Raw genomic sequence first — 20,834 nt, forward strand, 5'->3', positions numbered from 1 at the left:
GGAAAACAGGAAAAAGTACATTAGAGGAATACAGGGAAATCCCATGGTACCCACCAGACAGGAGGGAAAAAAAAAAAAAAAAAAAAGGTTTAAAAAGCCATAGTACCTACTGCTGGTTAAGATGTAGAGAAAAGGCATTTTCTTACAGGACCCCAAGAAATGTAAATCTCATCACGGCCCTTCTGGAAATTAGTTTGGTGACATTTAATTAAAGTAAAGGTGCACCAACCCTTTGACTCAGCAACCCCATTTCTAGGATTTTATCCCTAAAAAGAAAAACTTCAGGAAACAAAGCAAATGGTCATCAGTAGGAAAGCGGCCTAAAAATTGTGCTCTAGAATCTCAGCTTGTCATTTGCTGCCTCCACCCTCCTGACCTCCCCCCAGCCCCCACCATCCCCACTGCCCCAGCCTTGATTCCCTCCCAGTCCATACCCCCTGGGACCCTAGACAGGGAGGGGGATGAGTCACAAGGAGCCAGGGCTGGCAAAGCCACGCTTAAGGCAGGCTAGTCAGGAGGGACAAAGGAGCGATATTTCCTGGATACGGAAACTCGGGTGAGAGACGCCTGCTGCAGGAAACACTCGGCTGGGGCCCCGCCAAGCCGGGGCAGGGGGGTCAGCCAGGCCAGGCCGCCCAGACGGGCCAGTCTGGAGGCCCCAAGGAAGTGAGGACGTCCCTGACCCTAAGCCTACTGCCTGGGCAGCTGGAGACTGGAGACGATGATGACACCAGCCAGTCACAGCCACCACAGGATGTCTGAGTTTTGGGTTCTGGAGCCAGACATCCCTGGATTTAAATCTTGACTCAGTTGGTCTCAGCCTCCATTTTCTCATCTGAGAAATAATCGTTCTAAACTTTCTGGACACATGGGCACGGGCCTGATTTTTCGTTCTCTCCCATCCAGAGCATCCCAGGATATCGTCCCTCCAGCTGGTCCCCACGCCCAGCCCTGCTGGTCCAGGGGTCCAGGGACACCTTTCCATCATGGGATCTGACCATGTCCCTCTATCCTCTGTGGCTCTCCATTATCCTGGGAACAAAGTCCGGTTCCTCAGCTCTCTTGTGTCCCTGTCCCGAACCCCCACTCCCACTTCCAGGGAAGTTCTTGACTCCAGCAGCCCTGGATCTTTTTTTTTTTTTTTTTTTTTTTTTTTAACGATTTTACTTATTTATTCATGAAAGACAGAGAGAGAGAGAGGCAGAGACACAGGCAGAGGGAGAAGCAGGCTCCATGCAGGGAGCCCGACATGGGACTCGATCCCAGGTCTCCAGGATCATGCCTTGGGCTGAAGGTGGTGCTAAATCACTGAGCCACCTGGGCTGCCCCGAGCATCTCCCTTCGGCTCAGGGCATGATTCTGGAGTTCCAGGATCGAGTCCCACATCGGGCTCTCTGCAAGGAGCCTGTTTCTCCCTCTGCCTGTCTCTGCCTTCTCTCTGTGTCTCTCATGAATAAATAAATAAAAATTTTTAAAAAAGATTTTATTTATTTGAGAGAGAGAGAGAGAGAGAGAGAGAGAGAGAGAGAGAGAAGGAGCAGAGGGAAGGGCAGACAGAGAAGGAGAAATAGACTCCCTTCTGATCAGGGAGCCAGATGATCTGATGACATGGGGCTCATCCCAGGACTCTAGGATCATGACCTGAGCCAAAGGCAGATGCTTAACCGACTTAGCCACCTAGGCGCCCCTGCCCTGGACCTTTAATTCTAAAGATTATCTCTTAATTTGTGCTCTCAGACTAAAATGCCTTGTTCTTCTTCCTCCAAGGCCCTCCCTCAGAGGTCCCACCTCCAGGCAGCCCTCCTGATTGCCCCAAGTATAGCCCTTCCTCCCCCTGGGGGAATCCCCAGCTCCATCCCTCCCTTCCTACAGACCTACCATGTAACTCTGACTCCCCCAAGTTGGTGGCTCCCCTAGGAGCAGGGCAGCAGGGAATGAATACCTGTCAGGGAGCAATCCACAGACCCCCTCCCTGACCCTGTGGTCCAGCCAGCCGATGAGGTTGTGACTCTTTAGGGATTTCCTGTGACCTCTATAAATAACCCCTATGGCTGCTTCCCACAAACCACCTCACCCTTCTTGGAAAAAAGGGACTGTAGCCAAGGACCTCAGTCCAGCTGTGTGCCAGGGCCTGGGAGAGGGGGGTGGGGCCCAGGCATCCTGCCCCAAGAACTTCTCTCTCCCAACCCAGACCCCACTTACCCCTCCTGGGAGCCCTCTGGTCCCTCCCAGCGTGGAGGACATCTGGACACCCTCCTATGGCATTGTTTCTCTTGTCTGGGTATCGTTTGTAGTCCCGAAAAATAGACATAATAACAATATTCATGGACTCAGCCCACGAGTGATCCTTTCCCTCCTTGAGCCCCCCACACTCGGCAGCCCTAGGTGCTGAACAAGAAAACAAACCAATAGTGACAGATTGCCATGAAGTCCGTGAAGACACGGGGGGGGGGGGGGGGGGGGGGAGGATTCCAGATGCTTCCTGAAAACTCTCTTCATATTCTTCATCGGCCCTGGATACCTCCCAGCCTTTGCTCAGGTGTTCCCTAAAACCTGAGAGCTTCTATCTTCCATCACCTGAGATAGGACTCTTTCTGATTCTGGAAGGGATCCTGAATCTATTTAAGACTGTTTCTACCCGTGGCAAGGAAAGTTAAACATTTACCTGCTGCCACGTGGTGTGGAAACCTGTCTCCCAGGGTCCTTAGAAGGCCAGAGCTTTGATGGGTGGGCGCCCCCCCAACCCCTGCCTGGACCTCCTTTTGTTGGAGCAAGGCGCCCTCTGCTGGTGCGCCACCAACATAGCAGGCCCCTGTGAGTCTCAGAATCCAAGACCTCAGCACTAATTCAAAGGGACATATGCACCCCCACATTCGCAGCAGTATTATCTACAATAGCCAAATCATGGAAGCAGCCCAAGTGTCCATTAACAGATGAATGGATAAATAAGATGTTACATATATACAATGGAATGTTATTCAGCCACAAAAAAGAATGAAATCTTGCCATTTGCAAAAACAACACGGTTGGAGCTATAGAGTATAATGCTAAGCGAATTTGTCAGAGAAAGACAAATACCACACGATTTCACTCAAATGTGGAATTTAAGAAACAAAACAAACAGGCAAAGGGAAAAGAGAGAGAGAGAGAGCAAGAAACAGAGAACTCCAGAGAACACATTGCTGGTTACCAGAGGGGAGGTGGGTGGGCAGGTGATGGGTAAAATAGGGGATGGGAATTAAGAGGTGCACTTGTCATGATGAGCACTGCATACGGTATAGAAGTGTTGAGTCGGGGCACCCGGGTGGCTCAGTGGTTGAGCATCTGCCTTTGGCTGAGGTCGTGATCCCAGGGTCCTGGGGTCGAGTCCCACATTGGGCTCCCCCCTCTGCCTGTCCCTGTCTCTCTCTCTGTGCGTCTCTCATCAATAAATAAATAAAATCTTTAAAGAAAAAAAAAAGAAGTGTTGAATCACTACATTGTATACCTGAAACTAATATAACACAGTATGTTAACTATACTGGAATTAAAATTTTAAAAACTTAATAAAAGAAAGGATGAAGGGATCCCTGGGTGGTGCAGCGGTTTAGCGCCTGCCTTTGGCCCAAGGCATGATCCTGGAGACCCGGGATCGAATCCCACGTTGGGCTCCCGGTGCATGGAGCCTGTTTCTCCCTCTGCCTGTGTTTCTGCCTCTCTCTCTCTCTCTCTCTCTCTCTCTCTGTGACTATCATAAATAAAAATTAAAAAAAAAAGAAAGGATTAAAAAAAATCAAAGACCTATCAATCAGATGCTCCCTCTCTTCCTCCACTCATCTCCCTCCTCTCTCCCCCTCACTCACTACTTCAGCCATACTGGCCACCTCACTGTTCCTTGAACACACTATGAGGCTCCCACCTCAGGACCTTTGCACATGCTGTGCCCTCTGCCTGGGATACTGTCATCAATGTCCTCCATCTGGTTTCCTTCTCACCATTCGGCTGACAGTACCAATGGCACCTCTGCAAGGCAGCTTGCCCTCATGTACCTGAGCAGGGAGGTCTCCTCATCAGAAGCTCACATGGCAGCCATCAGATCTCACCATAAGGAAACAGGTTTCTAACATGGGCAGGGGCAGCATCTGTGACAATCTGTGTCCCTCTGTGCCCAGCATCCTGCACTCAACCTGTTGCACAGAAGGCCTGCAGCAAACTCAAATCGGAAGTCCAAACAAACCTATGTGCAAATCCCAAAGGTGGGGATGTCCAGCAAGTAACTAAGTCTCTGAGCATTAGTTTCCCCATCTGTAAAACTAAAAGAAAATACTCTTTGTGTTGTGCTGTTATGAAAACCCAATAAAATCATGCGTGTAATTCTAGCACACAGCAGGTGCTTGATAGTTACGGAGGGAATGAATGCATAAGCTTGGACGGCATTGGGACCCAGGATCTTGCAAGGCTCTTTTATTTTTTTTTTCTTCTTTTTTTTTTCTCCCTTCCCACCCCTCAAGGCTCTTTTAAATATTAAAAGGCAAAGCTTCAAGATTAATACTAAAAAGAATGACAACTTGCAGAGCAAATACACAACTTATGTACAAAATATAAGACAAAACATATATATATTTTAAGATTTTATTTATTTATTCATGAGAGACATCCAGAGAGAGGCAGAGATACAGGCAGAGGGACAAGCAGGCTCCCTGCAGGGAGCCTGATACAGAACTCGATCCCAGGACCCGGGGATCACGACCTGAGCCCAAGGCAGATGCTCAATCACTGAGCCATCCAGGTGCCTGACAAAACATATTTTATAGGTGTGTCCACAAGTATGTAAAAGAGCAGAGAAAATCCTGGAAGTACACAAGTTAAGCCGTGATCCCCAAGGGATGGGAGGGAGATTGCCATGTTTAGGCATTTCTGAATCACCTGAATTTTGTCTGTTCCTTTGGTATTTGCAAAATAAATTAAGAACTACAAAACAAAGACCCCTGAGGCCCTCCCAAAGACCCCACCCCCATCCAACCATCCACTCCTACTCCCTCCAGCATCGGACACCCAAAGGGACCTCCGTTCAGTTCCATCCAAGGCTTGAACCCCTAGCATTTCCCCACAAGGGAATGTGGCTGGCTGTAGCTTACTTACTGCCAGCAACAGGGAGCTCACCATTTCTGAGGCAGCTGGTTTGCTCATTATTCTGGGGACAAGGTCTTTCCCCATGGGATGAAATTCTCACTTGGCCTAAGCTGTGCCCACATGCCTCAGGGCTTCTGGCTGAGAGCTTCAGTGGTCCTCTCACTTGCCCACACAGAAGTCCCGGAAGATGATGTCCAGGATCTCCTCAGTGTCCCCTCCACCGGTGATGCGGGCCAGGTGGCCACGGGCGAGTCTCAGCGCCTCAGCAGCCAGGGCTAGGTCTTTTGTCTGCTTGTAGTGGCTGAGAGCATCCAGGCAGCCCTGGAGATGATGCTGGTGCCTTGCCCGCGTCAGAAGTGGTGGGCCTGTAGACGGGTCCCCACACCTGCAAGGGACAAACCATGCAGTCTTTCTCACCTTTCACAACTACCACTGGAAGGGGGATGCTCACTTGCGCTCTGTAGGTACAGAAAACGAGCCTGGGGGCAGATAGGCATCCAAGGCCAGTGGCTCAGCCCTGACTTGAAGGCAGGCTGAGGCAGGCTGCGGGGCAGGGACAGGCGGAGGGATGGGCGGAGGGGCGCGGGGTGGAGGGTGGCTCACACTTCAGCCAGCTCCTTCCTCAGCGCCTCCAGGAGGCCGTCCAATCCCTCTCCGGTCAAGCAGGACAGCAGCAGATGCGGAGGCAGGTGGGGACTGAGGTCTGGGCCCCCTCGAGGCAGTAAGTCCGATTTGTTCAGCACCAGCAGGAGGCGCTGGCTGTTCTCACTGGGGCTCCCAGCTCCCGCGGGGACGACAACGGTGTCCAGGAAGCTGCGGCTGGACGGAGAGGCCAGGTCCGTAGCATCTAGCACGGCCAGAATGAGATCAGCCTGCTCCAGCCTGGGGGAACAGGGAGAACCAACCGGGCATTGACCCCAGAGTTGAGTAATTAAGGGCATGAAGATTAAGGAGGGCGGAAGGGCCGGGTAGGTGAAGGCGGGGCGGGGTGTAGTATGTGGGGCGGGGCAAGAGGGGAGGGGCAGGAGCAGAGGCTGAATTTCATTTTATTTATTCACGAGAGACACCCAGAGAGAGGCAGAGACACCGGCAGAGGGAGAAGTAGACCCCTGGCCCGATGCGGGACTCCCCGGACTCCTGGATCACGACCTGAGCCAAAGGCAGAGGCTCAACCGCTGAGCCACTCAAGCGTCCCAGAGGCTTAATTTTAACTGTTGTTCTCCCCATATCAGAGTCCCCGCTCGAGGGAGCTTAGCAGCCTTTCGTGATTTGAGAAGGACCCAAAATAAATGCAGCAAGGAGAAACGGGAACGGAAGGGCTCTGTCTCCCCATCCCACCACCCTGCAGGCCTACCTCTGGCGGGCGCGCCGCACGCCCTCCTGCTCCACCGGCCCCGCGCCCTCCCGCAACCCCGCCGTGTCGCTCAGCAGCGCGGGGAACCCAGCCAGGTCCACGGGGGTCTCCAGCACGTCGCGGGTGGTCCCCGGCTCCGGCGACACTATGGACACAGGCTTCCGGCCTAGGATGGAGTGGGGAGTAAGGGTTATCACCAAGGGGGCGGGGCAGAGGCGACGGCGCCCCTCCCCCAGGCTCCACCTCCCGGCTAGACTGCGCGGCCATCCTCGAGGCCCCTCCCTCATACCTGAGCAGCACCCCAGTTCCCTGCCCCGCCCCCGACACTAGGCCCCGCCTCCGCCCGCCTCCCACGCACTGAGTAGGTTCACCAGGCTGCTCTTGCCGGCGTTGGGGGGGCCTGTGACCACTATGTGCGCTCCTGAACGAAGCCTCTGCCCGCGCCTGGCATCTCGAAGATGTGCGCTCAGCGCCAGCTCCAGCTCCCGCACTTGGCTGTTGGCTGTGGATGGAAGAAAGCAGAGGGGAAAGGATGTGGGAGCTTCATAGGGCTAAGATGCCAGGTGTCCCCAACCCTTAGGAGGACTCACCTCGCTCGAGGACACCCTCCTCCAGGTTGTCATCCTCACCAAAATCGATATAGGCCTCCACATGAGCCAGAGCCTGGGGGAGGGGGGGTAGGTAGGGAGGTGGAGGTGTGGTCGTTCAAGAACCCAGGTCCAGCCTGACCTAAGGGACCAGACTGGAGGCTCAGGCACAGGAAGTTCTCACACACAGAATGGCAGGTGGGGTCTCTAAGAGGAGAATGGGTGCAGAGGGGGCTTGCCTTGGTGAGAGTCTTGGCCCAGCCATGGCAGAGGTGGCCCAGTTCCCCATCCAGCTGCCTCAGTGCCTGCCGCCGCTGCGCCTCGGTTTCTGCATGAATTAGATCCGCCAGCCCCTCCACCTCGGTCAGGCTCAGCTTTCCGTGAGCGAATGCCCGCCTGGTGAACTCACCGGCCTCGGCGGGCCGCAGCCCTGGCACACTGCCTGCGGGAAGGTACTGGGTCCTGAGCTCCCTGGCCCCCACGGGGTCCCCTGGCAGAGCCAGACTTCGAGCCCAAGGCTGCAGACTCACCCAGGGCCTGCAGGACGCCACTCACCACCGCCGAGCCTCCATGCACGTGGAATTCTGCGCAGTCCTCACCCGTGAAACTTTGGGGACCTGGTGTGGCGAGATGGGAGTCGAAGAGTGCGGCTAGGCAAACGCCGGGCAGGTGTGTGTGTGTGTGTGTGTGTGTGTGTGTGTGTGTGGAAACTGGGTCAGGAGAGCTACAGCAGGTTCGGGATCTGGAGCCCCTCACCTGGGAACCAGAGCACCAGCGCGCGGTCCAACGGCTCCCTGGAATGGGGATGGCTGAGCAGGCGCAGGCAGGCGCTGCGAGCCGGGGGCAAGTCCCGGGACGCCGTGAGGCTCCGGAGGGCGTGGCCGCTGGCGGGGCCGCTGGTCCGGATCACCGCGATGCCGCAGCGGCCTTGCCCGGAGCTCAGCGCGAAGATGGTGGTCCCGGCCCCGGGGACCGGGGCGCCGCTGCCCTGGCGCGTGCACGACCTGGGACTGCAGAGGAGGGGATCAGTGCCTCTGGGAGGCTCTTTGGCAGAGAGCAGGTGGACAGGGAGTGGGGAGATGCCCCGGGGGAGGCTCTGCGGCTGGGGGATGGGCAGAGTGGGGCGCCTGAGGCCAGAGGGTGACCCAGATGTGGGCCTGCGACAGGGAGATGGATACATTGTGAGGGGGCGGAGGCTGGTCTTAGAATGTGACCCGAACGGGTACTCTGAGGTCAACAGGTGACCCAGATGTCGGCTCTGCGGCAGGGGGATGAACGGATTGGGGCTTGGAAAAATGCGAAAGGTGATCCTGCCGCAGGGAACTGGGCCCACAGACCCCAGGGAAAGGGTTCGGAGCCCAAGCAGGCACCCCCACGCTGTCACGCCCGTTTCCTGTATCGCCCCACCTGCGAGGCCCACGTGCGCCCCGGGCTACTAGGCTCCACAACCCCCGCCACATGGATTCACAACCAGCGACCCGCCTACCCGCTCTGCCTGGGTGGCTTCTAGTCCTGGCAGGAGGACCCGCCCACTCCGCGGCGTGACTGGTGGAGCGCGGAGACGCTCGATCGTCATTGGGCCCCTCAGGAGGCGTACGGCCCACCCACGGAAGATCTCCGTTCCTATTGGCTGGCGACAGGGAAAGAGGAGGGCGGAGGCCACACGCGGGGGTGCCGCGAAATGGCGTTCCCCCGGCAACATTAGACCGAATTTTTAGGACCCAAGGAAGCGCGGGTATCCCAGACACCGGAAATGGAGGGTGGGAGGAAGGACCGGGCTTGGCCCAGGGCCGTGGGAATCACACGGAGGCGAGGGTGCGAGCCCCGTATTTAACATCCGGCCACTCCGCAGCTTTAGGCGGAGCAAGAACAACTCAGGGGCGGAGAGGGACGAGTTCCGGGGAGCCCACGCCCCGGCCCCGGCCAAACCTTGTCCAAATTCCTGGGAAGATGCCTACCTGTGTGCCCAGAACTCCGTTTCTCCCCTACCCCATCCGTGCCTCCCGCCGTTCCCTCCTCGGAGTCCCTTCATCGGACCAACTGGTCCTCGGGCCCCAGCTCTAGGGCCCCCCCTCCCCCGACAGGACGCCTTTCTGGAACCCCCCCGCACCACGCTCTCTGCCCCGTTGGGCTTTCCTGGCCCGGGCCTGCCCCGCGGAGCCGAGTGTCCGGTCCTCCGGGCCGGGCTCCCCGAAGGCCAGAAAGGGGAGTCTCAAGGATTCCTCTCAGGTTAACCCAGGACAGCGCTGGCGAGCGGGATAAAGCGCTGAGGGTGGAATTCTAGGCGCTGGGCTGGGTCTCCGCCGGCCGCGGTCGCACGGACGGTTCTCTGGTTCTCGGACGGAGCGGGCGGGCGACGCACTTGCATTTGGGGAAGAATCTGTCGGTCCGACCCGCTGGAGTTCGGATCCCTGCCTCGACCCGCTCGACTTTTTCATTTGTCAAAGAGTGACGAACGCGGACACTCGCCTTCCCCGAGTTGTTCCCTCTGTCACAAGTACACATCAGGTGCCTGCTGTGTGCGCTACGAACCTGGAGGGGCCCCTGCCCTCGCTGGGCCCCCGGCCTACCCGAAGTGCCTGCGCAGGACAGTCAGGGGTCTGGGTGCAGATGAACCTATACAGGACGTCCAGTTCAATGTGAATTTCAGATAAACAATGAATAAGGTTTTGGCATAACTACATCCCACTAAACGTGTATTCGTTTGTTGAAATTCATTCACGTTTAACTGGGAGGACTGTACTTTTATTTGCTAAAATTGGCAGCTCTCTCGGGTCCTCTCTGAGGACGTTTCGTCCTGAGAGGTGGACGGAGAAGGTGCGACGAGTGCCCTAAGGAGCTGACCGGCACATGCTAAGGCCCTGAGGGCAGGACTTGCTGTGACTATTAATTCGTATTCTAGCTGCGGTGAAGTTACTGCTGCCTGGAATCTCCTCGGCCCGGGCCCACCCCTTCCCAAGTCCTAACGTTGTCAAAATCAGGCCCAACTCAAGATTCCAAACCGCACCCGTGCAGATGGGGAAACTAAGGCTCCGAGGGGGTGAATCTGGGGCCTGGGGCGGGCGGCGACGAGACCCAGAATTAGACCGCGGGCGGGGACACGGAGGAGAATGCATCTTTGGTGCGGGCGGAGACGGGCACCAGAAAACGAAGTGGGCGGGCGAGAATGAAATCCAGAAAACAGCACGGGCGGAGTCGAGAACCCAAGAGCGACGTGCGCGGGGACGCGAAGGAGAATCGAGGTTCCGCGCGGGCGGAGACGACAAGCAGCGCTCGGGCACGCGGGGACGGCGGCCGGCGCGGGCGGGCGCGGCCTTTGTCTCCACCTCCAGCGCGCTCCGCCGGCTGCACCGGCCCGATGAGCCCGCGGCCCCCCGGCGCTCGGGCCGCCCGCAGCCCCTGACCTGACCTGCCCTCGCCATGGCCGAAGCCACCTCCAGCGCCGGGGGCACGTCCCTGGAGGGCGAGCGTGGCAAGAGGCCCCCGCCTGAGGGCGAGCCTGCAGCCCCGGCGTCTGGAGTTCTGGGTATGTGTGCGGCGGCCGGATCTGACAGCGCTGCAGGTGCCTGTGGTGCGCGGCGGCCGGACGGGGAGTGGGATTGGGGTCAGCCGTCCCGGGCCTAGAGTCCTGTCGAGGGGCCGGCTTCTCCCGGCACTGCGGCTGCGGCGAGGCCGGCGCGGCTGGGACGGCGCAGGGGGCAGGGGTCCCCGCGCAGAGACGCGGACACGCCCCTCCGAGAACCCTGGCCTGGGGCTGAGCTCAGTCACCCCCTGGGCTATCAGATCGCAGCCCGGCAGGGATGCGCTTGAGAGAGCCTCTCCGCAGAGGATACAGAATCCTACGGTCCTGGGTTCGAATCCCAGCTCGCCTGTGTGACCTTGGGTGCGTGACTTAAACGCCCAGGTCCTCAGTTTCCTCACCTGTGAAATGGGGGTAAGAACCGCGCCCAGCTATGAGGACGCGCTGACATGATATGGTGAAGTGCTCAGGGCTGCTAGTGAGCGCCCCATCGATTGTGGTTTTGGAGGCGGAGCTGGGCCTCAAGAATGAGTAAGATTTGTAAGGGAGGACCTGGGGGAAGGGCGTTCCTGGCTGGTTGCAAGGACGAGGGGGGAAGGAAACAAGCCAAGGCCAAAGCTTGCAGGTCCTTGAACGCCAGACCGAGTGTGTGAGCAGGGGCTAGGGCGGGAATGACTGAACTGGAGGCTGGGGTCCTGGTCTGGGAGTGGCCTGACCTGGGTCCTGCCCCGCCTGCCCCCTAGATAAGCTTTTTGGGAAGCGGCTCCTGCAGGCTGGTCGCTATCTGGTGTCACACAAGGCGTGGATGAAGACGGTGCCTACGGAGAACTGCGACGTGCTGATGACCTTTCCAGGTACCTGCCCGCTGCCCAGATGTGCTCCCCTGAGCTGGGCTCCCCTGAGTAGGAGTCTGTAAGAGGCCTCGGACCCCTTGTGGCAAGAGCCATCAGTCCCTGTGCCCCTTGGCAGACACGACTGATGACCACACGCTGCTATGGCTGCTGAACCACATCCGCGTGGGCATCCCCGAGCTCATCGTGCAAGTCCGCCACCACCGCCACACGCGTGCCTATGCCTTCTTCGTCACCGCCACATATGAGAGGCGAGTCTCTGTCCCTGGCCTCTCGCTGACCCTGCTACCCAGCTCCCCGCCCTTCAAGAACCAACTGCAAGGTCTAGCGCCCTGCATTTGTCCCAGGTGGCCGCCAGGTACACCAACCCTAGCTCCAGGACGTGAGCCAGGGGTCTCCCCGTGACCCCAGCTCCGTGTCTTCCCGGCAGCCTACTTCGAGGAGCCGACGAGCTGGGTCTGCGCAAAGCAGTGAAGGCCGAGTTTGGCGGGGGCACCCGCGGCTTCTCCTGCGAGGAGGACTTCATCTACGAGAACGTGGAGAGTGAGCTGCGCTTCTTCACCTCCCAGGTGCGGCCAGCTCTGGCTCCCAGTGCGCATCCCTAGTCCTTGGGCTGCTGCGCCCTGTGCTCAAGCCCTGTCCCCCGCAGGAACGCCAGAGCATCATCCGCTTCTGGCTACAGAACCTACGCGCAAAGCAGGGCGAGGCGCTGCACAACGTGCGCTTCCTGGAGGACCAGCCAATCAGTAAGTGGGCGGGACCAGCCTCCAATCACGCGTGGGGAGCTGGGTGGGGCTTAGGGTGCAGCCTATCGGGAGCGAGGGGGCGGGGCCTAGAGACAACCGCCCAAAGGCTAGTGAAGAATTGGGTGGGGCCCGGAGACATCAATCAATGCGGTGAGGGGGTGTGGCCTTAGTGTAGGGGTGTGGCTTAGCTCCCGGGAGGCGTGTCCAAGAGAAACCTTTCTCTGGGTCTGGGATAAGGCAGGGGCAGGACCATGGACAGCACTCCATGCCTTGTGAGGTGTGGCCCTGGGCCTCAGTTTCCTCTCCCAGAAAGCAGCTGCTGCAAGTTCACCTTCTGATGCCAATTTAGCACCATTCCTCAGACGTTCGCAGCAGTGAACTGAGGCCGATGGCTTTATTTAAATACAAGGTTCCACCCTAGGACCTCACCCTCCAGGTGGATTCCTGCACCCCCTCCTGCCTGCCTCTGCACCTCCCAATTCTGAAGGAGAACCAGACATCCTGCCCACTCAGAACTCCTCCCCTGGGAAGAGCTTCTGAAGATTTAGAGGCAGGGAAAAACTGTGACTTGGGTTTCGGCCAAGGTCCTGCTCTTATCGCTCCACAGTCCCTGAGCTGGCAGCCCGTGGGATCATCCAGCAGGTGTTCCCGGTCCATGAGCAGCGCATCCTGAACCGCCTCATGAAGTCATGGGTGCAAGCTGTGTGTGAAAACCAGCCTTTAGGTGTGGCCCCAGGTGGTGTGGGGGGGTGCGGGAGTTTCAGGAAGCGGGCAGGGCTGACCAGGACCCCCTGACTGTGCCCCTGGCAGATGAGATCTGTGACTACTTTGGAGTGAAGATTGCCATGTACTTTGCCTGGCTGGGTTTCTACACATCAGCGATGGTATACCCAGCTGTTTTTGGCTCCGTCCTGTACACATTTACGGAGGCTGATCAGGTGCTGGGAATGGGCTGGGCAGGGGCTGGGGTACCTGAGACACCTCCCTCCTCCCTGGGCCAGCTTGGCCAACAGCTCAGCCTTCTGCCGTCCCCAGACAAGCCGGGATGTTTCGTGTGTGGTTTTTGCCCTCTTCAACGTGGTCTGGTCGACCCTGTTCTTGGAGGAGTGGAAACGGAGGGGGGCAGAGCTGGCCTACAAATGGGGGACGCTGGACTCACCTGGAGAAGCTGTGGAGGAGCCACGACCCCAGTTCAGGGTCAGTCGGGGGTATCTGAGTCCACGGACTCCAAGAGTGAGAGGTGGAGGTGGGGGGCACTGCAGGGCAGAGATTGTGTGAAATTGCATTTGAGGGACTGGAAAAGGTGTACTAGGTGTGGGCACCACAGAAGCAAAGGCGTGGTGGGAGGAAATTGAATTCAGAGGACTGGGAAGGTGGGGGAGGGGCAGGGGCAGCCCCTCTGGCCTCCTGCTGAGCCCCACCCCCACCCTCTGCCAGGGCATCCGGCGCATCAGCCCTGTGACTCGGGCTGAGGAGTTCTACTACCCACCCTGGAAGCGGCTCCTTTTCCAGCTGCTTGTGAGTCTCCCGTTATGCCTCACCTGCCTGGCCTGCGTGTTTCTGCTCATGCTGGGCTGCTTCCAGCTGCAGGTGACCTCCAGCCCCCAGCCCTGGCCTTGGTCCTTGACCTGGCAGCCACCTGCCCAGGTCCACTCCGAGCTAAGCCCGGATGCCAGGGTGACCTGTGAACCCCCTGCCCCTGCAGGAGCTGGTGCTGAGCGTGAAGGGGCTGCCCCGTCTTGCCCGTTTCCTGCCCAAGGTTGTGCTGGCTCTGCTGGTCAGCGCAAGTGCTGAGGGCTATAAGAAGCTCGCCATCTGGCTCAACGACATGGGTACGCCCTGCCAGGGGAGGTCCCGCTGCCCTGGGGAGGGAGGCCCCTACTGCCCTGCAGGGCCCCCTGCTGCTTTCAGGGGGCTTGGGCCACCTCCTCACTCACCCCTTCGGCCCCCAGAAAATTACCGGCTGGAGAGCGCCTACGAGAAGCACCTCATCATCAAAGTCGTCCTGGTGAGCGGTGGCCAGCAGGCAGGCAGCAGGGAGGCTGCAGGGGGCGTGCGAGGGGCTCCTGGGGACAGGGCAGCAGAGCGATTGCCCACCTTACTTACTTCCCACAGTTCCAGTTTGTTAACTCCTACCTGAGCCTCTTCTACATTGGCTTCTACCTCAAGGACATGGAGCGCTTGAAAGAGGTGAGATCCCCAGCCCAAGGCAGTGCCCCCCAGTGGCGGCCAGTGGGGGGTCGGACTTGGCCCAAGGGGTCCACGGGCTCTCCAGCCCCTCCCCCGCACCCTCCATCCTTCTCTCTCTGTCCGTCCGTCCGTGTGTCCTCTCTCTGCCTGTCGTCCCCCATCTGTCCGTCCACCTGTCCGTCGGTCCCTCCACAGCTCCTGCTCGTCCTGTCCCTGTCCCAGAGCCTCGAGCGGCAGCTTCGGGCGGTGCTGGTCCCGCTCGCGGCCCTGCGGTTCCACCTGCTCCTCCTCTCCCTCCGGGGCCTCCTGCTCATGGCCCGGGCCAAAGTATGGGCAGACGGCAGGCCTGCAGGCCTCGCCAGGGCGGGCAGTGTGGCTGTGCTTGGGGCCTCACGCTGCCTGAGCCTCGGGTGCATGTTCCAAGGCGCCGGGGCCCTGCTGATGGGGTGCAGATGGCAGGGGCCTCTCGAGGCCCTGGGTACCAGCTGAGCTCCTGGGCAGGGCTGCAAGCAGGGGGACCCCACAGCAGGCCTCCCTGCAACATGCACTGCAACTGCAGGAGGTTGGCTAGGAACGCTGTGGCCCACTGGGCTATGGTTTGTGGCAGATGAATGGTGGTAGAGGCTGCCGGGGCTGAGTGCTGGGGCCTCCACGTCCGTCCAGGGACATCTAAAGGGCTGGAGTTAGCTACTGGCTTCAGGGCATGTGTCTGGAAACTTGCTCCCGGAGGGCGGGTGCCCAGTCCCAGCAGCCCGCCCCGGTGCCCCGGGCCCCGCCCGCGCCCCACGTGGCCTCTCTCCTCCCCCTTCCTGCCCCCAGATGCTGGCCACTCTGCTGATCACCCGCCAGTTCCTGCAGAATGTGCGCGAGGTCCTGCAGCCTCACCTGTACCGCCGGCTGGGCCGAGGCGAGCTCGGCCTGCAGGCAGCCTGGGAGCTGGCCCGTGCCCTGCTTGGCCTGCTGAGCCTCCAGCGCCCCGTGCCCCGCCGCCTGGAACCCCAGGCTGAAGAGGGTGGTGGTGGTGGTGGCAGCGGGGGCCGCAGGTGTCTCAGTGGGGGCTGCGGGGCACCTGAGGAGGAGGAGGAGGCCACAGTGGAGCGGCGGCCTGCAGGGGAAGGTGGGGAGGTGGGGGATGGCCCTCGAGGGGGCAAGGAGGAAGAGGAAGAGGAGGAGGAGGAGGAGGAGGAGGAGGAAGATGACGAGGAGGAGGGTGAGGAGAGTGGCCTCCTGGACTGTGGGCTCAGGCTGAAGAAAGTCAGCTTTGCTGAACGAGGGGCTGGGCGGCGGCGGCCTGGCCCGGAGGCCCTCCTGGAGGAGGGGAGCCCCACGATGGTGGAGAAGGGGCTGGAGCCGGGAGTGTTCACACTGGCCGAAGACGACGATGAGGCCGAAGGGGCTCCCGGCAGTCCTGAGCGGGAGCCTCCGGCCATCCTGTTCCGCCGGGCTGGGGGCGAGGGCCGTGACCAGGGGCCAGATGGGGGCCCAGACCCAGAGCCGGGCTCGGGAGACTCGGGCCGGAGGCAGCGGCGGCAGAATCGGTCATCTTGGATTGATCCGCCCGAGGAGGACCACTCTCCGCAGCTCACCCAGGCCGAGCTTGAGAGCTGTATGAAGAAGTACGAGGTGAGGACGGCATCTGAGGATCAAGGCCCGGCCCTCTGAGGGCAGGGCAGGCAGTCTGAGGGTGGGGCTAGGGGGCTGGAAGCTTGCTGGAGGGGGCAGCTCTGGGTCCATTCAGCATAATCAGAGGGAGGTGGGCTTGAGAGAAGAAGGTAGTCTAAGGAAGGAGGCATCCTGGTCCAAGGGAGGGCCCAAGGCCACACCCAGGCACCCGCCTGCAGGACACGTTCCAGGACTATCAGGAGATGTTCGTGCAGTTCGGCTATGTTGTGCTCTTCTCGTCTGCCTTCCCCCTGGCTGCTCTGTGCGCCCTGGTCAACAACCTCATCGAGATCCGGAGCGACGCCCTCAAGCTGTGCACGGGGCTGCAGCGGCCCTTCGGGCAGCGGGTCGAGAGCATCGGCCAGTGGCAGGTGTGGGGACGGCCGAGGCCCAAAGGGAGTCAGGGTGTGCCGGGGAGGGGCGGGAGGCCCAGGAAGGGGGGCCGGACCCCACCTGAGCGCCCCACCCCCGTGTTCCCCTGCAGAAGGTGATGGAGGCCATGGGCGTCCTGGCGATCGTGGTCAACTGCTACCTGATCGGCCAGTGTGGGCAGCTGCAGCGCCTCTTCCCCTGGCTCAGCCCCGAGGCGGCCATCGTGTCCGTGGTGGTGCTCGAGGTGGGGCCGGTGGCTGGGTGGAGGAGCTGGGGCGCGGCAGGGCGTCCCCGAGCCTGCAGCCTCCTCCTCTGTCACCTCAGCACTTCGCGCTGCTCCTCAAGTACCTCATCCACGTGGCCATCCCCGACATCCCAGGCTGGGTGGCCGAGGAGATGGCCAAGCTGGAGTACCAGCGCCGGGAGGCCTTCAAGGTACGCTGGCGGGGGCTGGGCTCGGTTCAGGCCTTCCCTCGGTGGGGCTCCTCCGGCCTGCCTGGCTGGCAGCCCGCTTCCCAGCAGCAGGGAGGAGGTGCAGAGCCCAGTGTAATAATTAGCACTCCGAACAGGCCGGTCCCTCCCGGAATCCCTGGTGGCATCCAGCACCAGGCTGGCACTTGTGGGCCTTTAGTCATCGCCAGCTCACCGGCGGTGTCCTGTTTGGGGCCAGGGACACAGCTGATGCTTCCTAGAAGCCCAGCTTCTGCCACATTCCTCGGAAAGCTGCGGAGTGGGCCAAGGAGCTCAGCAGCGCCAGGCGGCGCTCTCCACGATGACGGAATGTGTCTCTGCGCTGCTCGCGTGGCCCCTCACTACAGGTGGCTGGCGGGCGCTTGACATGGGCTTTGTACAACTGCGAAATGCAATTCTTATTTTATTTTAATGATTTAAATCAACACCGACAAAGCCACATGTGGCTCCTGGACTGGCCAGCATGGACTCTGGTCTGTGTCAGTCGTGATTCTATCGCTGGGTCTCCAGAACGCAGAGAACTGTTGAGGCCCGATACGTGTTTACTGCTCACCCAGGTGTTAAGACAGTGTCTGGCACATGGTGGGGGACAGAGTTGGTGGCCAGTAATGTTCGCTTTCTAAATTCTCAGAAAGCACTGGCACAGATCCAGGAATGCAGTCGGTGCCTAATAAGTGGTTAGATCTCTCCCTGCTTCCTTGGAGAGCCCCAGGGCAGTTCCAGGGATGCACATGGGACCCAGTAAGTGGTTAGATCCCTCACCACTTCCACAGAGAGCCCCAGTGTGGGTCAGGAATGCAGCTGGTGCCCAAAAGGTGTTTGGATCTCTCCTCCCTGCTACAGAGAGCACCAGCAGGGGTGTGGGGGCCCCAGCTGGCACCTGCTCAGCTCACACGCATTTTCTGCCCGGTCCCTGTGATGGCTCTGTTCTGCCCACAGAGACACGAACGCCAGGCCCAGCACCGCTACCAGCAGCAGCAGCGGCGGCGGCGGGAGGAGGAGGAGCGCCAGCGCCACGCGGAGCACCATGCCCGGCGAGAGCGCGATGCCAGTGGCCGGGAGGAGGCTCGGGCCGAAGGCTCAGGGCTGGACCCCGCTGCCCCCGAGAAGGCCTCCACCAAGGCCAAGGGCGGTGGGGCAGGTAGCCATGGGCAGGAGCGGCCCAAGCGCCCGGGGTCCTTGCTGGCACCCAACAACGTCATGAAGCTGAAGCAGATCATCCCGCTGCAGGGCAAGTTCCTGTCGTCGGGGGCTACGTCCTCACTGGCCAGTGCGGGGGCCGGCCCTGCCGCCCGGCCACCCCCTGCCCAGTCACCCACGGGTAGCGACACCCGCCTGCCAGCCTTCCTCAGCTTCAAGTTCCTCAAGTCGCCTGAGACCCGGCGGGACCCAGAGCGCAGCCACTCACCACCCAAGGCCTTCCACGCCAGCAAGCTCTTCCCTTTCGGCGGGGCCCGGGCTGACACCGGGTCCAATGGGGCAGGCGGGCAGGCCCGGCTGGACGGGACCCCCGGCGGTGGAGGAGGCCGAGCCCAGCGGAGTGGGCCGGTGGACGAGGCTGCGGTTGAGGAGCCGGACGCCCCCCGGCCTGAAGAGGAAGGCTCAGGTCACAAGCTTTAACTCGGGGGTGGGGACTCTGGGCCCGGCTCTGTGGGAAGGGGTGGGGTGGCCAGGCCTGGGGAGAGGGGCTGCAGGGGACAGAGGAGGCCCGGTCTCTGGTACCGGTTGGGAACCTGGGTATGTGGTATGTGGAGCCTCTCAGTCCAAGCCTGCCCAGTGTCTCCAGGACCCCTGAGAGCCAAAGCCCCCTGTCCCAGTGCCTCTCCCAGGGCACCCTGCCCACCCTGCTCTGGGGCCAGGAGAGATGAAGGAGGCTTCTTCATTCACCACCTGGCCCAGCCTCTCCTGTTCCTATAAAACCCCACACCCAGCTCACTCTGGGGGGACTGGACCCCCCAGGCCTCTATGCAAGTCCCTACCTGCAGCCCAGCTGTTTGAGGAGGCCTTCCTTGGAGGTCGGGGCTGGAGCTGCCCACTCCCGGAGCTCGCGGAGCTCGGGGTGCTTGGCCACAGGCCACACCCACATCTGTGCTCAGCAGAGGTGCCAGTCTCATGCTCCTCCCCACCCCCACCCCTACCTTGCCAGTCCCAACCCCAGCCCCACCCAGCCCCAGGCTCCAGCAACTAACTCCCCTGGGAGCCCGAGGTGGCTGCTGCAGCACCAGGGACACAGGTCAGATATCAGAGGGACTTCCTCAGACCGTCCTTCTCCCCATGACGGGGAGGGGCCCAGTGCCCAGAGGCAGGGGACGCACCAGAAGACGCCCACCCCTTGTCACTGATCAGAAGCAATAAGGCCCTCGATGTGCCTGGAAGCCCGGGAGGGGGCGCGGGCAGGGTCCGAGCGGGGTCCGGCGGCGGGGGCGGCACCCCCCCGGAACGGCCCCTCTCGCCTCCGCAGGGACAGCGCTGGCCCCCGTGGGCGCCCCTGCCCTCCGCAACCGCCGCAGCCGGAGCCCCGCGCCGCCGCCGCCGCCGCCAACGCCGCTGCCCCGGCCCCCGACGCCGCCCGCAGGCTGCTGGCAGTGGGACGGGCCCTGGGGCTGCGGGGGCGAGGGCGCCGCCCCCCGCCAGGCCCCCGCCCCCGCCGCCGCCGAGTGCCCGCCCTGCGCCCTCGCCGGGCCCCCGCCCGCCCCGCAGCCCCTGCCGGGGGACGCCAGCTTCTACAGCCTCCCCCCGCCGCCCACCTCCGAGTCCCCGGAGCCCCCGGCGCCCTCGCCCAGCCCCAGCCCCAGCCCCCAGGCCGTGTGCTGGCCCAGCGGCTGGCACTAGCTCCGCCTTCCTGTTCTCATATGCAATACCAGTCCGGGGACGGGGCGGCGGCCGCCACCCAGAAAACGCGCTGCGCTTCGGCCCGACGGCCCCCCAGTGTTGGCTGCCCCCTCCTGGGGCGGGGCCGGGGGCCGGGCCTCCCCTATCTGCCGTTTTCCTTCCAACCGGGATGGGGGAAACGAAAGGAATCCCCCCCAAAAAAACCAACAGAAAACACAGAATAGGCGATTATTTATTTGTTTTTAATTTATTTTGTCATATTTTTGTAAAACGGCAGAAATGCAATAAAAAGTATATTTCAACAGTGCCCGAGGACAGAGCAGTGGAAGGGGGATCAGGGGGCCCAGTGACCTGTAGTTGGTGCTGGCTTTCCAGGGACCTAGCAGGCCTAGGGTGGGTGCCCCTCCCATCCCATGACCCTTGGGGGCCTCCTCCTAAGAACTGGGTCTTGAGGCCACAGATGGAAAACTCCAGACTGCACCAACTCCAAGTCGGCCCAGATTTGGGGGCCCTGGGAGGAGCTGCAGAGCCTCAGGCCCTGGCTTCAGCCTCCCAGACAAAGGAAGAAATCTCAGTGTTGAACAGACTCAGCAGTTTGGGTGCTAGGCCTGGGTCCTGAGTTGGCCTTGGCCCTGTAGGGGGACAGGGGTGATACAGTCCTGTTGGCCCCATTTTCTGGCATAACTGCTTCCCCGGCTGCCATGAGGAGCCACATGCGGTGGAAAGAACTTGGGGTATATGAAAATCAGAAGGCACCTGGCACCCGCGTCTGGATGTTGAGGGGATGGCACTTGCAGGGATGGCATTGGGGAGCGGCCGCGACACCCTACCGCAGGGGTTGCTGTCAGACCCAGTTGCTGGGACTCTACTTCTACCTCGTGTGGTCAGGGGGGGTGTGCAGCCCCTCCCACCCTCAAGCGTGTCCACAGCCAAAGGCTCCGAGTCTAGTGGGCCCTGCCGAGTGGCTGGGGGGTCCTGGGGGAGCCAGTGTGAGGAAGGGGCACTTTGGAGGGTTATGAAAGAGAAACCAGGGTTCACCAGAAGCAGGAGAGCAGCCTGTGCAAAGGCACAGAGGTGTGGGAAGGCAGAGTTTGGTGTCTGAAGGAGCAGAGGAATAAGGGGCGGTCCCAAAGGCAG

The 20,834-nt window shown here is 60.7% G+C and overlaps 2 protein-coding genes across 3 annotated transcripts; one reads left to right on the forward strand and one right to left on the reverse strand.

Moving 5' to 3' along the window:
• Positions 1–4,597: 4,597 nt before the first annotated feature.
• GTPBP3 (GTP binding protein 3, mitochondrial) lies at positions 4,598–8,513 on the reverse strand. Of its 2 annotated transcripts, XM_049098405.1 has the most exons (9): positions 8,461–8,513; positions 7,810–8,057; positions 7,584–7,670; positions 7,293–7,495; positions 7,057–7,129; positions 6,825–6,968; positions 6,467–6,632; positions 5,716–5,994; positions 4,598–5,497 (listed from the first exon to the last, which is right to left on the reverse strand). In XM_049098405.1, the coding sequence occupies exons 1-9, from the start codon at positions 8,511–8,513 to the stop codon at positions 5,272–5,274; spliced, it is 1,479 nt and encodes a 492-aa protein (XP_048954362.1). In that variant the 3' UTR covers positions 4,598–5,271. The 2 variants fall into 2 exon arrangements, with proteins under 2 accessions (XP_048954362.1, XP_025313749.3); XM_025457964.3 differs by lacking the exon at positions 8,461–8,513 and having other exon boundaries at positions 7,810–8,421.
• A 1,756-nt stretch (positions 8,514–10,269) lies between these two features.
• ANO8 (anoctamin 8) lies at positions 10,270–20,004 on the forward strand. Its single transcript, XM_025457963.3, has 18 exons — positions 10,270–10,579; positions 11,317–11,427; positions 11,543–11,675; positions 11,855–11,993; positions 12,074–12,170; positions 12,778–12,894; positions 12,981–13,108; positions 13,206–13,367; positions 13,608–13,760; positions 13,876–14,002; positions 14,123–14,178; positions 14,286–14,360; positions 15,180–15,983; positions 16,202–16,393; positions 16,507–16,638; positions 16,719–16,829; positions 17,805–18,471; positions 19,327–20,004. Exons 1-18 carry the CDS (start codon positions 10,474–10,476, stop codon positions 19,695–19,697), a joined length of 3,681 nt encoding a protein of 1,226 aa, XP_025313748.3. The 5' UTR covers positions 10,270–10,473; the 3' UTR covers positions 19,698–20,004.
• Positions 20,005–20,834: the final 830 nt, after the last annotated feature.

Source organism: Canis lupus, chromosome 20 (genome assembly GCF_003254725.2).
Source record: "Canis lupus dingo isolate Sandy chromosome 20, ASM325472v2, whole genome shotgun sequence".
Taxonomy (NCBI): Eukaryota; Metazoa; Chordata; class Mammalia; order Carnivora; family Canidae; genus Canis; species Canis lupus.